Source organism: Canis lupus, chromosome 4 (assembly GCF_003254725.2).
Source record: "Canis lupus dingo isolate Sandy chromosome 4, ASM325472v2, whole genome shotgun sequence".
NCBI classification, from domain to species: Eukaryota; Metazoa; Chordata; class Mammalia; order Carnivora; family Canidae; genus Canis; species Canis lupus.
Window position 1 is genome coordinate 9,844,596 of NC_064246.1, and position 16,915 is coordinate 9,861,510.

The window sequence follows — 16,915 nt, forward strand, 5'->3', positions numbered from 1 at the left end:
GTTGTTTTTGGGTGTTGAGTTGTATTAGTTATTTTTTTTAAAAGATTTTATTATTTATTCATGAGAGACAGAGAGAGAGGCAGAGACATTGGCAGAGGGAGAAGCAGGCTCCATGCAGGGAGCCCGATGTGGGACTCAGTCCCGGGACTCCAGGATCACGCCCTGGGCCAAAGGCACACACTCAACTGCTGAGCCTCTCAGACGTCCCTATCAGTTCTTTATATATTTTATATACTAACCGTTTATTGGATATGTTATTTGCAAATATCTTCTTCCATTTAGTAGGTTTTCCTTTAGCTTTTTTTTTTTTTTTTTTTTTAAGATTTTATTTATTTATTCATGAGAGAGAGAGAGAGAGAGGCAAAGACACAGGCAGAGGGAGAAGCAGGTTCCATGCAGGGAGCCTGACGTGGGACTCAATCCCAGGTCTCCAGGATCAGGCCCTGGACTGAAGGCGGCACTAAACTGCTGAGCCACCTGGGCTGTCCTGTGCATAAGCTTTTTATTTTGATGTGGTTCTTCTAGTTGGTTTTTTCTTTAGTGTCCTTGGCCTTAGGAAACATATCTAGAAAAATGCTGCATCCAGTGTCAGAGAAATTACTGCCTGTGCTCTCTTCTAGGATTTTTATGGTTTTAGGTCTCAAATTTAGTTCCTTAATCACATTTTGAGTATATTTTTGTGTATAGTATAGGAAAGTGGTCCAGTTTCCTTTTTTTGCATGTAATTATTTAGTTTTCCTGACACTGTTGAAGAGATGGTCTTTTTCCCACTGCATATTCTTGTCTCCTTTGTTGAAGATTAATTGATCATACATTTGTAGCTTTATTTATGGGCTCTCTAGTCCAATGATCTGTATGTCTGTTTTTGTGCCAGTACCATACTATTTTGATTACTACAGCTTTGTAGTATAACTTGATAATCTGGGATTGTGATACCTTCCCTAGTTTTTTATTTTTCAGGATTGCTTTATGTATACCTTTTTGATAAGACTTTTTTTTTTAAGATTTTATTTATTAGCGCACACAAGCAGGGGGAAGGGAGCAGCAGAGGGAGAGGGAGCAGCAGGCTCTCTGCTGAGCAGGGAGCTCAATGTGGGGTTTGATCCCAGGACCCCAAGATCATGACGTGAGCCGAAAGCAGATGCTTAACTGACTGAGCCACCCAGGCACCCCTTGATAAGACTTTAGTTGATCATTTGGTCCATTTTATTTTGTTCCAAAAAATTTAAGTATATAAAGTGCTAGTATGAAGGACATGGTAAACAGCTTGTGTCTGTGTTGTTGTCATAGGTGGGTTTGATCCAGTTTTTAGTTCAATAATTCAGAATATTCTGATACCTTCACCTCTGAATTACAGTTTTTTTATTTGACAGAGTATGGTTTTTGAGGCTTCTACAAAGAATGAAACCATAGCCCAGGAAGATAAAACCAAATTGTTAAAAGCTGCTTTTCTGCAATACTGCAGGTATGAAAAGTTTTTTAAATTATGGCTTAATTATGTCACATTTTCGTGACATGCTACTTATTTATTGACTGTTGGGGGCAAGTAGGAGGAATGATCCCACTAAGGAGAAAATGTTTTTCTTAGCTTTAATGCTTTAACAAACTTATCTAAACTTGGTAGCCATAAGAGGCTTTCAATTAGTCTAGGAAAAAAACATGATATAACGTACCCTCCCACTTAATGGATAACTATATGCTGTTTAAAATGTTGATCCTGAAAGACATCTTACAAGCATGTTTTATGTTTACTGTGAAGGCAAATTACTTGCATATGAAGGTCTATTGATGTTATAAAGAAATTAGACTTGGCTTATTCATTCGGTTGTGTTGCATACAAAATCACCAGAGAACTAGTGGCTTATTTAGCATAACTCATGATTCTGTAGTCTGGCTGTTAGAGATTGGGCTCAGGTGGACATTTTATGGTTCCTATCTGGATTCACTCTCTGTGATCACCTGCCAGCCATGGCAGCTAGACTTGCTTCCAGGCCCTGGCTGGTCATCTCTCTGCTCATATGCCCTGTCTTCATTCATCTAGCAAGCTACCCTAGCCTTGTTTATGTATCTCAGGGTTCCTGGAATGGCAAGAGAATAAGCTTCAGTGTACAAGTGATTTTTAAATCTCTGTTTGGGTCATATTTGCTGATATCCCATTGGCCAGAGTAAGTCACAAGGGTAAACCCCTAGCGCCCCCCCCCCCCCCATTGGGAGGGTGCTAACAAGGAGTGTGTATATGGGAAGGGAATGATTGTGCTCAGTTTGCCACAGTTGCTGACCTGTACTTCTGGTTTTAAGGTGAATTCAGTCATGTGTTTGTCCCAGTTATGTATTCTGCATATCATATGCCTTCTTTAAAACATAAATTCACATTTGAATGAACACTAAGGAAAATTGAGATCTAGCCTTTGCCCTGCCCCTAAGTAGCTGTGTAAGACTTTAAACAGATTCCTTAACATTCCTTAACATTTCTTAACATTTGTTTCTTTATGAGGTGTTGAGTGGATTGGCCATTGGATTGGGGTGGCCATTGAACTGTATGAAGGATCATTAGTTTATCTGGCAGATTTTTATTTTGAAGTTAAAAACTCAGAGTTAACTACCTCCATATTCCCTAGTTCTCAGTTTGTGATCCCATAGTCCCACTTAGTAGTATCTGGTGTGTCGGGGCTCACTCCCACAAAAGAGATAGTAAATAGTTAGACCCTACAGTGCTTTGACAGTTTAACCAATTTGTGCCATCATAATGATCTGCTGAGCTTAGTTCTTAGCCAGAAGAGGGCACCATTAGAAAACTTGGCAGTTCAGTCTTACTGCCAAGATTTGGATTAAAAGATTACGATTATGCCTTGCATACATTAACAATTTTGACAGATCTGTGGCATCTCAAAATTTAAATGATAATGATGCAAGTCACCATAGTCCTAGTATTAGTTTCCTGTGGCTGCTATAAGAAATCACTACAAACCGGGTGACTTAATAGAAATTTATTCTGTCACAGTTCTGGAGTCCAGAAGTCCAGAAGTGTTAGCAGGGCCATGCTCCCTCTGAAGGTTCTAGGGAAGAATGTTTGCTTGTTTTCCTCCTAGATTCTGGTGGTTGCTGGCAATCATCAACATTCCTTAGCTGGTACATAGATTACTCCAGTTATCTCCATAGTCACATGGGCTTCTTCCCCATGTATCTGCCTTTACATGGCGTAATTATAACACAGTCATTGGATTTAGAGCCCACCTAATCCACTATATCCTCATCATAACTGATTTTGTGTGTGTGTGTATGCAAAAACCTTATTTCCAGATAAGTTATATTCTGAGGTTCTGGGTGAATGTGGATTTGGGAAGGGATGCTATTCAACGTATATAGTCATTTCTAAATGTTCTATAGGGGAAGATTTTGTTTATAGGGGAAGATTATTAAGCATGAAAAGGAATCACTGACCTGAAGTCCTGAGAGTATAGTAACCTTAGAAATAGGGTCATGGGTCTCTAGCACAGCCATATCTTCAGCTTACCCTGTGTGGCATGGTTGAAGTACTATGAGGTTAACAAGTAACCACTTCTGGGGTGTTGTCGCCTATTAATCATCTTAAAGAATTAGACTCTTCACAAATGGAATCATACTTTTATTTATTTTTTTTTAAAGATTTTATTTATTCATTCATGAGAGACAGAGGGAGAGAGACAGGCAGAGGGAGAAGCAGGCCCCATGCAGGGAGCCCAATGTGGGACTCCATCCCAAGACTCCAGGTCCATGCCCTGGGCCAAAGGCAGATGCTAAATTGCTGAGCCACCCAGGGATCCCCGGAATTGTACTTTTAAAGCAGTTTTGCAACTTCATCACTGTTGACATTTGAGGCCATCACAATTTTTTATCCTGTGAATTGTAGTGTGTGTAGCAGACATAACTGGCCTCTTCCCACTTGATGCCAATAGCATCCTCCCCTGACTTGCGACAACCAAAATTATCTTCAGACATTGCCAAATGCTCCCTGAGGGTTGAAATTGGTAGACAGCATTCAGAAGTATTCTGTGTTTAGTTTTTGCTAAGGTAATATTGTGATTTTTATGGCATCTTTTCTTTGAAATTAATTTTTATATTATTTTGATTTTCATTTTATTGGCTCTATATAAATATAAGATCTTTTGCTCATGAGAGTTTTAAGGAACTTACTTTGTTAATTTAAATAATTATTGGTTATCTTGCCATAGTCAACTGTATTCCTATAACCTGTAGCATAATCAGGTTTCCAGCTTCAGCTTGGCCTTAACCACTTCTAGGCAGTTTTTCTGTGTTTATCTATTTAGTTCCATCTCCTGTTCTACCAGGGGTCCATTTCAGTGCTTTTCTACCTCTCCTCCACCTGTCCCATTTCTCTGCCTCCTCTCCCGTACCTAGCAGACAAATCAGCCTCCTACTTCACAGAGATAATAGAAGCCAACTCCCTGGACTTACTACCTACAAACTTAGCTGCGCCTCAGCTACTTTTCCTCTTTCCCTCCCTATAAAGTAGGAAAGGGTGTTCTTTCTAAGAAGAAGCTGTCTTTTGTTATTGTCTTAAAGATTCTATTTATATATTATATATTAATATATATATTGTTTATATATATAAATATAGAGAGAGAGTGGGGGGGGTTAGTGAAGGGGAGAGGCAGAGGGAGAAGAGAGAGAACCTCAAGCAGACTCCCAGCTGAATGTAGAACCAACATGGGCCTCAATCCACTGAGCCGCCCAGGCACCCCTCTTTGCCTTTGTTTTGAATTTCATTTTGAAATTATGTTCTTTGTTACTTATCTTCTGTATCTTTGACCTCTTTTGTGCTGGCTTCTTCTCACCAGCCATTAATCATATTTAATGTGTCATGTAAAAAACGATCAGGGGCAGGATGCCTGGGTGGCACAGTCAGTTAAGCATCTGACTTGTAGTTTCAGCTCAAGTCATGATCTCAGGGTTGTGAGATAGAGCTGCACATTGGGCTCCATGCTCAGTGGCACATCTGCTTGGGTTTCTCTCTCCCTCTGCTCCTCCACCCCTACTGCGATCTCTCTCTCTCTCTCTCTCTATCACACACACACACACATACACACACACACACACCTTTTAAAAAAAAACAGCACCTGGGTGGCTCAGTCCTTTAAGTGTCTGATTCTTGATATTAGCTCAGGTCTTGATCTTAGAGTCATGAGTTCAAGCTTCATGTTGGGCTTCAGCTGGGCATGGAGCCTACTTAAAAAAAAAAAGACCAATCTTTTTGTGTTCCCCTTTGAGCTACCACCCCTTTTGTTTGTTCCTGTTTAAACTGCCTGAAAACTAGTCTACCTTTGCTGTTGTCTATCACAATTTTTCTTTCTCCTTGCCTTTTTTTTTCTCTTTCCTTGACTTCATTTGCCGAAGAAACCCAGATCTACCATACTCTAGGCCATTATATACAAATGAAGAATGTTCCAGAGCAATTGTACATTCACAGGCACCTCAGTTTGAACATACCCACAGCTGTGCTTGTCTTCTCCAAGCTTATTTTCTTTTTTAGCCCCTTTTGCTACCACTGGAGTTCTACAAGTGTTCTACCATAATCCATTCAATTTCAGAGCAAAAACATACAGATCCGGCCAGTTGCCAATATTTACCTCATTTCTTTTCTTTTTTTTTTTTTTTAAGATTTTGTTTATTCATGAGAGACACACACAGGGAGAGAGAGGGAGAGAGAGAGAGACGTAGAGGGAGAAGCAGGCTCCTCACAAGGAGCCTGATGCCGGACTCAATCCCTAAGCCCCAGGATCATGCTCTGAGCCAAAGGCAGACACTCAGCCACTGAGCCACCCAAGCATCCCCACCATTAACTTTTTAATAGTGAATTTTGAAAATGATTTGCCTCCTTTAATACTTTTATTTTCCAATTTTATTTCAGAAAAGATCTAGGTCATGCTCAAATGATGGTTGATGAGCTCTTTTCCTCCCACTCTGATATGGATTCTGATTGTGAATTAGACAAAGCTGTTACCCAAATCAGTGTGGACCTGGTGGATGACTACCCAGCCTCTGACCCACGGTGGGCTGAGTCTGTCCCTGAGGGTAAGAACTTCTACTTTTCATATTATGGAGTGATCTGTTTTGAGAATATTTTGGTTTTTTTATTAAAGCATGTCTCAAAGCATGTTTTTTAGGTGAAACAATTATAAATTTACTATTTTTAAAAAAGTTGTAACTTACTTTATAGTAGATTTTGGAAAAGGCTCAACAGATCTGCATAATAAAAACTGAAGGAATAATGCAGCACATCCTGCTTGTTCTGTCTGAAGGAGATTAATTAGCACTACTTACCTTTCTCACCATTTTGTTTCTAAAAGGAAATTGGTGACATAAGTAAGCATATTAGCTCCCGGGATTCCTGGGTGGCGCAGCGGTTTGGCGCCTGCCTTTGGCCCAGGGCACGATCCTGGAGACTCGGGATCGAATCCCACATCGGGCTCCCGGTGCATGGAGCCTGCTTCTCCCTCTGCTTGTGTCTCTGCCTCTCTCTCTCTCTCTGTGACTATCATAAATAAATAAAAATTAAAAAAAAAAAAGCATATTAGCTCCCAAATTAAATGATACTTTTGGCATAATCCCTATATTTGCCTAATAGAAATTATACATTTCCCTAAGAGCAGCAATGAGCAAATCTCAGTGTATAGAAGTGGGCATATCATGTCTCTCTGCCCAGTGCTTTCTTTTTGCCCTGGGTGACTATCCCTCTTACACTTCCACCACAGCATCAGGGGCACTCAAGCATACCCAAATACCAACAAACTGTCTCAAATGTCCATTTCTCTCCCACATTTCCTACTTAGCAAGTTTGCTATGCCTCATTAGAAGGTTAATAAGGAAACATTAATGGTTACCTTTTTTCTTTGACTTTATTTTGAGTTGTCAAGCTCAGAAAAATATAAATGATTAATAATAACATGGCTTGTGTTTTGAATAAATACAATATGAATTGTGTCGAACTCCCAAAATTTCCCTCTAAATTTTTTAACTCTTGGGTAATGTTACAAATAATTGCATTGAAAGGTTGGCAGTTTTTTTTTTTATAGATTTTTTTATCTTTATATTCATTTTAATAGCAGTAATTGTAAAGCCGGTATGTTATGTGTTTAAATTTTGTTACTTTGTTTCAACAGAAGCACCTGGGTTTAGCAATACATCACTGATTATTCTTCATCAGCTAGAAGACAAGATGAAAGCCCATTCTTTTCTTATGGACTTTATTCACCAAGTAAGTATCCTAGTTGCTGTGAACAGGGATGGCCAGGACACTTGGCTTTACTGTGTCTTCTGTTAGATCTCCCTAGGATAGTGGGAGATCCTCTTACTCTGAGGTGGTTTGTGGAGTGGGACATGACCAGTGAGTGTTTCCCATTTTCGTTGATGCCATAAAAATAAATATAACTCCAGCGTTGGTAGGGGAGGGGGAGCTATTCAAGTATAAAAACTGCATTGAAAACAGGATAAAAAGAAGAAAAATAGTGTATTTCTGCAGAAGTGTTTTTACTTCTAATATTCTGTGATATTCTATGTGCTTTTATGTAAACTTAGGTTTCATGAATTTACTTTGTATTATTAAAAAGATAGTGAAGAGTAACAGATTTTGATATATGGGTTTATGATTTTGAAGTACCATTAGAATCAATTCCTTACTTAATTTTTTTTTTTTACTGGAGTATCCCCCACTGAGCCCTTGATATTAATTCTTATCCCCTTTGGCAAGAGATATGGCCTTGTTGGCCTGGAGTCTGGCTTGAGGAGGAGAGCCTTCTATTCAGAAGTATTTCCTTGGATATAAGTATCTGGTATATAATTATTTACATTAGTAATAATAAACAGTAATAAGCTCTAAAATATTAAAAGCAATACAAACAAAAGCATACCCAGAATGGCTTTTAGATCCAGCTAGATACTACCTTGCAATGGACACTGCCTCCAAGAGCTGAGTGACTCCAGCAGGGTTTCTGAAGCCCAGGGAGGCTGTACCAGAGATATGGCAACCACTCCTGCTCTGTGGCTCTCTCACCCTCTGATAAATTAGTGTGTCCTCTGTGTGGCATATTAAGGCATGAACTCCTTTCATTCCACTATGCACACCTTCTCTTCCATGGTTAGAGCTTCTCTTCACTCCTTCTTTCCTGGCCTTGTTATTCATTTGGGATGATAGAGAATATTCTTGAGATCCTTGAGGTTTGACCTACAGTATTATACTTCATTCTGGCCCAGGTTTATCACACCCATTCTGTTTCAGTTGTATTCGCTGAAAGAAGGGTTCCTGTGTGCTGTCTGTCCTCTTAGTTGATAGTTTATTATGTATATAATTGCTATAGATTCTCAGAAGTCAGGGTGCAGCTTTTCTTGGAGCAGTTAAATGAGTGAATTCAGCAGCAAAGTGGCAAGAAATGGTTCTCCAGCCAGAAGAGGTCCTGTTCATCCTCTTATTGCCCAGATTCTTGCTCACAGTGGTAGGGAGAGGCACCACTGGTGTCTCGTCCTGGGCACACGGCATTTCCATGTTGGGTTGCAGTGTAGAAGTAATCTATCATTCAGAAAAAATGAAAGAGCATTTTTGCACAGAGAAAAAAGGGAAAAGACGCGTGAATGTCATCTTTTATCTTTTGTTTTCAGTTGGCTGATGTTGCAATTTTTCTTCTCGACATACAATTGTAAGCCAGACTTGCCAAGACACAAGTTGTTTTGGCTTTTCACTATAACTAATTCTTGTTCCTCCTGTCTTGACTGCTGATGTTCCTCAATGATTCTGATGTCTATTGTATGGGAAGCAGCCTTCCCTTGTGGCTTTCCATTTATACACTGTGGAGCTATCTTTATACTTTAAAAAATAAGAAGAGAAGACTGTTACTAACCTCATGAGGGATTTGCAGAAAACCGTTTAGCCCATTTAGCAAGTGGTAGATTCCTCATTGTTTTAAGAAATCTAATTCATAAAAAAAAAAAAGTTTTCTTACCATATGTGTTTTTTTATCCATGTTAGTAGGATTTAGAGATTTGGGGCATTGTTTATTTTTGCTTTCTGTGTACTTTTTAAAAAATAAACCTAGGCATACAAAAATCAAGTCACTCAGTAATAAAATGTGGAAAAGATTTCAGTATTTAGATGTATCTCTTGGTTTCTTCCTAGTTGGTATGTTAACACTTTATCAGATGAGAAAGCTCACAAGAACTCAACCTAGTAACACATCAGGAATCTGCCACCAGGCAGATCAGAGGTAGTAGTGCAGAGGATTAAACACTGTCCCACTCTCCTCGTGGCTTTAGGGTTCTGGAAATTAGTCACTGAAGATGAAGACTGCTGACTGTCTTGTTCACAAAGATCTAGAATCTTGGATAGTTAGGTAGTAAAGAGCAGTTTTACACTTTTGATAACCATAAATAATGAGAAATAAGGTAGAGTAGCAAAATGACCATAATCTCAGAAGAGGAGAATCTATACTTTCTTATAGGTGCTAATGGCTCTGGCTGAAGGAGAGGGGAGGGGAGGAAAGGGGGGGGGAGAGAGAGAGAGAGAGTTTAGAACAGCAAAAAGAAGAGATAGCCATGGTACTTTCTTGGGGACAGCTAAGGCCAGTGGCTCTCTACCCATCGTGCTTCTGGTGGAGAAAAGACTGCATTATTTCATGTGTTACTGTAAATGCTTTCTAAGAACATGTGTTTGTATTTTCACTAGGTTGGCTTATTTGGACGTCTTGGCACTTTTGCAGTAAGAGGGATGCCCATGGCAACTCGACTGTTGCTCTGCGAGCATGCTGAAAAGTTATCAGCTGCCATTGTTCTCAAGAACTACCATTCGAGGCTCTCTGACCTGGTGAACACAGCAATAATGATTGCTTTAAACAAGAGGGACTGTGAAATCCCATCCAACCTGACTCCTGCAGACGTCTTTTTTAGAGAAGTAAGAGTCCTTTTGCTCTTAATGTGGCTTCGTAGAACTATGCCATTTGTGGATTATGCCGTGAACAGGGATGAGATTGAGGACAAAAAAATCTCAGTGAAATTTTAAATAGGACTCCATATTCATTTATCACATTCCATATAAATTAGAGCTTGCAAAATTGATTAAGTTTTTTCTACTATCTGCTGAATGTTTTCCTTTTGCCTCTCCAAATCCACTCTTGACTGCCCCAGAGGGCATCTTCATCAGCAGGTTCCCTTGACCCTCTGGCTTCCTGTTGTCTTTGATAATGGTGAGGCACTATCAGGTGGGGAGTGGCTGTCTGTTGATATTTGTTCTCATTCCTTCCCTGCTTCCACTGCAGTTTGCTCTGCCTTCTGTCAGAGACTGTGGCTTCTCCATTGCTGCTTTTCAGGTTTCCAATACTGCTTCCTCCCAGTGCCCTTTCACACCTGGACTTAATAGTGGCTCCCCTAGATGTTGCACCTTCCTTTGTAGATCCCCTTACCCCTGCCAGCACCACTGTAAATCATCCCTTTACTAAACTCTTCTCGCTACCTGCTAGGATCCTATCATCTACTTTGCTTTTAAAATCAGATTTATTTTCAAAGGAAAAGAAAAACCTACTGCAAACTTCAGAGGGAGAAAAGATTAAGATACTGTCCAGTTGGTGGTAGCTGATCATTGTGATAATAGTATACAGCTCTTGTTCTCATGCAACTTCTTACAACCTCGTGAAGGGGCAGGGGAGACTTTATTCCCTCTCGTAAAGATAGTGATGCTAATGGTGCTAGCTCACCCCCCACCTCTGAAATTTGGAACTGTTTTTTACATTTGGGGAACTTTTAATTCTTATTTGGTGAGTCTCATTTTTATTTCCTTCTGACTACAGTCTAGCTATGATCCAGGATCTAACAGGCTATGCTAAGAAGTCTTTTTTTCCTTCTTAATACAGTTGACCCTTAAACAACATGGGATGCTGACCCCCTTGCACAGTGGAAAATCCATATATAACTTCTGACTTTCCATCGGAGAAGGACAAACATTATATGTTCTCATTCATTTGGGGAATATAAATAATAGTGAAAGGGAATATAAGGGAAGGGAGAAGAAATGTGTGGGGAATATCAGAAAGGGAGACAGAACATAAAGACTCCTAACTCTGGGAAACGAACTAGGGGTGGTGGAAGGGGAGGAGGGCGGGGGGTGGGGGTGAAAGGGTGACAGGCACTGGTGGTGGGGGCACTTGACAGGATGAGCACTGGGTGTTACTCTGTATGTTGCTAAATTGAACGCCAATAAAAAATAAATTTATTAAAAAAATAAAAAATAAAAATAAATAAAATAAAATAAATAAATAACTTCTGACTTTCCAAAAACTTAACTACTATTAGCTTACTGTTGACCAGAAGCCTTACCAGTAGTTAAATTAATACCCTTTTTGCATGTTTTTTTTTTTAACATATACGATACTCTTTTATTATTTTTTTATTTATTTTTTAAATTTTTATTTATTTATGATAGTCACACAGAGTGAGAGAGAGGCAGAGACACAGGCAGAGGGAGAAGCAGGCTCCATGCACTGGGAGCCTGACGTGGGATTCGATCCCGGGTCTCCAGGATCGTGCCCTGGGCCAAAGGCAGGCGCTAAACCACTGCGCCACCCAGGGATCCCCTCGTTTTGCATGTTATATTACATATATATTACATACTGTATTCTTACAATAAAGGAAATATTAAAATTTACATAAGAGAAAGCTCACAGTACTGTATCGAAAACTAATCTGTGCATCAGTGGATGGATGCAGTTTAAACCTGCATTGTTTAAGGGTTGACTGTGTTCCTTGTACTATAACCTAAAAATAATTTAAGACGCTGAACTATGTTCACATTTTCTTTTGATTCCATAAATGTGTTTAGTTTTAAGAATGCCTTGTTTTTATATATTTGGGTTAGTTTTTTTCCTAGGGAATGTAAGGCAAAGCACTTTTTAATTTAATTTTGTTTTTCTTTAATCTAGGAAATATGCCCAAAATTGAATGAAATAAATAAAAATAGTTTACCTCACATTTATTTTATTTTTTTTTTAAGATTTTATTTATTCACAGGAGACACAGGGAGAGAAGCAGAGACATAGGCAGAGGGAGAAGCAGGCTCCCCAGAGGGAGCCCAATGCGGGACTTGATCCCCAGACCCAGGATCACGCCCTGAGGCAAAGGCAGATGCTCAACCGCTGAGCCACCCAGACATCCCTTAACCTCACATTTCACGATCTTACCATTCTGAAAGGAATCTATACAAAGCCCCCATTCCCCTACCCCTGGCCAAGCTTACAGATAAAACTCACAGGTGTCTGCACTTAGCCCTAACTCTTTGTTATTTAGGAAGGGGAGGAGAGTGATGGTGTCAGAAATAGAAGCGGACAAAGAAGGACTGCGGAGGAGAAGGTCGCTTACAGGATGAAGTACTATTTGGGAGGGAGAAATCAGAGATATCTGATGCTAGAACTTGTCCGAAGAGGTGGGGGCCATTCCTAAAACCCTGCGAGAGAACTGTCTACCTACTGTTGGGAGTGTAAGGTGTTGGGGTCGCTCTTGGGATTCTGGGGAGATGGGAATAGTGAAGAATGTGCCCCACCTTGGAATGGTGGGGGAGAAGAGTGTATATGTAGATCGGGGACGATGAGGGGGATAAGGAAGACTGCCTCATTGATAATTCTAAGATCCTGAACTAGTCTGTAAGAGCCATCTGGCTTTTTGACTGGAAGAATTGGAGTACTATAAGGAGAGTTAGTAGGTTTCAATATATTTGAGGAAAGGAATTTGAAATGAGGGGTGGTAAGCCTTGCAAAGCCTCAAGTTTGAGAGGATTTGGGGTTTTGAAGGGAAAAAGGTAGGATCCTTAAGGTGATTGTGATTTCTTTCACAAACTGTTAGAACTTTTGTGTCCTTTTTTGGTCTTTGTTCATACATAATTTAACATGGCAAAAGAAAGATTTTAAGTTATTAACAAATTTTTTGAAAGAATTGAGTAGGAGCCTGGTTCCTTTTTCTGCATTTGGATCAGAATGGAAAGGATACTAGTTAAATTCAGTATACCTGCATTTTCCACTTACCAAAAAAAAAAAAAAGAGAGAGAAAGATCTGGAAATTATCAGTTGAATACATTAGTTCATGAGTAGTATCTTAGGAATATGATAGAATAAAACTAAAAATATCATTGGTTCTCCAAAAGAACACTCCATATGGAAAATGGTAATGTTTAAGACCATTGATACCACCATTTATCTTAATTCCTCGTGACATTTACTGGTCTTAAGATTCCTTCAAGATGTAGTTTTGAATCCTAGGGTTCTATAAAGCAGAGTTAACTGCCTAAGGGATGGACGATTGGGTCAGCATATGAACAGTATTTGAAATCACTGAGTATGTAACTCACATGATTGAAGGTGTTTATTAGCAAATGTTTTGACATTTTATTTGCTCTTATATTATTTTCTCTTTTATGTCATATATGCTTTCTTATGATTTTCACATTAACAGTATTAAGAAATTCTTACATTTAATCTTATAAATTTAATGAGCCAAAAAGTGTCTTGCTGGGGTCGTTAGGATGCCTTTGACTAATACCTGAAATAGAAAAGAAAGAACAGCGTTCTTCTCTTTGGGCCACATTTTGTATGTGCATATGTCTTGTTCCTTCAACTAGTTTGTCAGCTTAAGGGCAAACATCATTTCTCTTTTTTCTTTGCATGCCCAATTGCTGTGCAGACTCTAAATGTATTTAGTAAGTATTCCACTTAAAGGGAGGAAGTTTAATCATGGGCTGAAACTGGAAGCAGGTGTTTCAGTGCTTAAGAACATTTTTACGCCATTACATTCATATGTTAATAATGACAAAAAATTAGAAAAAAACAGTGAGAAGTTATATAAAATTGACCCTTGAACGCAGAGGGACAGGGGGTTAAGGATGCTGAACCCCTACGCTGTCAGAATATTTTTACAAAAATCATAAGAGAAAGTACATATATGTACATATATATACTATATATAGTACTGTACTGTATCAAAAAATATCCACGTGTGAGTGGACCCATGCAGGGTCAACCCTGTGTTGTTCAAGGGTCCCTTGCATGATATTTTCTCTACTTCTTTTAAATTTATTTTCACCATTAACTATTTTATTCTGACTATCGAGCTGAGGGCATCCTTTGATGAGAAAAGCCCCTTGAGTAGATTCTGGGCAGTTGTAATTATTACCCATCACCATAATTGTTGTAAGTATTGCCTTCTCCTTACTCTTTCAGGTGTCCCGGGTAGACACTGTCTGTGAGTGCTTACTGGAGCATGAGGAACAGGTCTTAAAGGATACATCATTGGAATCCATTGAATGGGCTGAGGTGGTCATCAATGTGAATAGTATTCTCAAGGTACAAAACTACAGTGAAGATTTCAGCAAATCAGAAACCAGAGTGTGGATAGAAGAGAAAGTGGTTTCCATATTCTTGTCTGTATCACCATTAATTTATAAATGTATTTAACCTTTAATTCCAAAAATGTAGAAAAATACCAGTCATTTTATTAATCAGCCAAACATAAACATTAATTACCAAACATTTAATGTTTGCCTTGTGCATGTTGAAAGTATCTATAATCCTGAGTTCTGTTTGGTAAGATAAACCTTTTATTTGGAGAAGGATATGTATATATCATTGCAAATGTATTAATGTTATAGTAACTAGATAAGTCTCTTACTCAAAAGCTTACTATTTATATTACTGATTAAAATGTTCCATCTTATAGCAGTGGTTTTCCAACTTTGGTTATTATAATTTTCCAAAACTGCAGCTAAATTATGAAGTAAAGCATTTCAGTGCAGAAAGAACCAAAAAGTAATTCTGCAGACTTGGTATTTTTTAGTATTAATAGACTTTGGTGTTTTGAATTACCTTTAAAAATACTGAGATTCATCACTTTCTGCATGTGTTAACATTTTATTCCAGGACATGCTACAAGCTGCTAGTCATTATCGACAAAATAGAAACTCCTTGTATAGAAGAGAAGAACCGCTAGAACAAGAACCTGAATATGTTCCTTGGACGGGTGAGTTTGCAAGCACTGAGCCCAAACATACTGATTTATTATTAGCAAAATATATTTCTAATGACTGTTTTTGGAAGCTATAATACTCCCATTAGTTCAGGTTTATAAGTGAAATGAAAAATAAATGCCATCTCCAGAATGAACAATTCTTGTGAAAACTGCTTTTTATTCCCTTAGAATAATTTATAGATCTTTTCATAATTTAACTAGTACTTCTTATGTGTACACTAGATTTTTTTTTAAAGATTTTATTTATTCATTCATGAGAGACAGAGAGAGAGAGAGAGAGAGAGGCAGAGACACAGGCAGAGGTAGAAGCAAGCTCCATGCAGGGAGCCCGACATGGGACTCAATCCCGGGACTCCAGGATCACGCCCTGGGCGGAAGGCAGGGGCTAAACCACTGAGCCACCCAGGGATCCCCCTAGATTTTTTTTTTTAAGTACTCTCTACCCTCAATGAGGAGCTCAAACTTAGAATCCCAAGGTCAAGAGTCACATGCTCTAGTGACTGAGCCCACCAGGCACTCTGTGTCTACTAGATTTTAGGGCATATGGTTACTCAAGGAAGCAGGTCCTGGCTTTCTAGGAGAGAGAGAGTTCACTATGTTTAATGTTGATTTAATACAAGGAAGTAAGTAGAACAGCATAAGAGGGATTTAGGAGGAAGAAGTATCATGTTTACCTGGCTTTGTTGAGGAAGTTTCCATAGAGAACATGGGATTTGAGCAGGACAGAGGTATCAACTGAAGCCCTATGTGATTTATTTTTCCAGCAGCAGTGAGATGATAGTTTTTAGGCAGTTGGTTTTTCCATTAGCCGCCATAGAACCCTTACTTACCATATTACTTTGTGTGATTTCATAGCAACAAGTGGTCCTTCAGGCATCCGAACAGTAATAGAACGCCAGCATGGGATTGTCCTGAAAGTGGTTTATCCTCAGGCAGACAGCAACCTCCGAAACATTCTGACAGAGCAACTGGTAGCACTGATTGATTGCTTCCTGGATGGTTATGTTTCCCAGCTGAAGTCTCTGGACCGATCTTGTGATCAAGAAAGATACAGCAGTCTGGAAATGGAGTACCTACAGAAAAGATCAGATCTCTTATCTCCACTTCGTAAGTACATGGTATTTAGCAAGGGCCATGGGTCTTTGAATTTGCAGAACAGATGAAGGAGTCAGATCATTAATGTAGCAGATACAATATACTATCATTCATCCAACCATAACCAAGAACTTAAAGCAAAGCATATGTGTACAGCTTTCTCTTTTTTTTAATGTATTTTTTTAAAGATTTTATTTATTCATGAGAGAGAGAGGCAAAGACACAGGAAGCAGACTCCATGCAAGGAGCCCGACATGGGACTCGATGCCGGTTTCCAGGATCGGGCCCTGGGCTGAAGGGGCGCTAAACCGTTGAGCCACCCGGGTTGCCCCTATGTACAGCTTTCTGTGTTGATTTGTTCAACTTTGTTTTCAAAACTTCCCAGTACAAGTGCCATAGGCGGTGCTAAAGAAGATTTGAAAATGAATAAATTAACAAATGGAAACTGCCCTCCAAGAGCTTGGCATCTGAGACCTTTATATACATAACTAGTCTGCACAGTAGAGCAGGTTGAGGCCTGTTAGAGGGCACAGCTGGGAGAATGTGGCCGTTCAACAAAGGACCCATTATTTTTATAGAGAGGAGGAAGGGTAATGGCCTGTACACTCAGGAAGGAAACTGCCTCCTAGAGAGACAGGAATGAGCAGCAGATTCACTTTGTCTCTTTAATGAATTTGTGTGGATGCCAGTAACTAGAAAGGTTTCTATTCCATTATTTTTAGAATATAATATGAGTTGAAGGTAAAATTTCCAGTCATTTTTTATCACATAT

At 39.2% G+C, this 16,915-nt stretch overlaps 1 protein-coding gene and 1 long non-coding RNA gene across 3 annotated transcripts in view; one reads left to right on the forward strand and one right to left on the reverse strand.

The window, feature by feature from the left end:
* The window catches only part of NUP133 (nucleoporin 133), a 53,983-nt gene that overhangs the window by 22,031 nt on the left and 15,037 nt on the right, over positions 1-16,915 (forward strand). For both annotated transcript variants that reach the window (XM_025448468.3, XM_035715537.2), the window contains exons 12-18: positions 1,374-1,465; positions 5,909-6,072; positions 7,161-7,255; positions 9,713-9,937; positions 14,244-14,366; positions 14,940-15,039; positions 15,904-16,155. In XM_025448468.3, coding sequence (XP_025304253.1) covers positions 1,374-1,465; positions 5,909-6,072; positions 7,161-7,255; positions 9,713-9,937; positions 14,244-14,366; positions 14,940-15,039; positions 15,904-16,155 — 1,051 coding nt within the window. The remainder of the gene's footprint in view (positions 1-1,373; positions 1,466-5,908; positions 6,073-7,160; positions 7,256-9,712; positions 9,938-14,243; positions 14,367-14,939; positions 15,040-15,903; positions 16,156-16,915) is intronic.
* LOC125754908 (uncharacterized) lies at positions 6,878-16,012 on the reverse strand. The gene is made up of 2 exons (XR_007410015.1): positions 15,879-16,012; positions 6,878-8,563 (listed from the first exon to the last, which is right to left on the reverse strand). It is a non-coding gene; the product is annotated as an uncharacterized LOC125754908 (long non-coding RNA).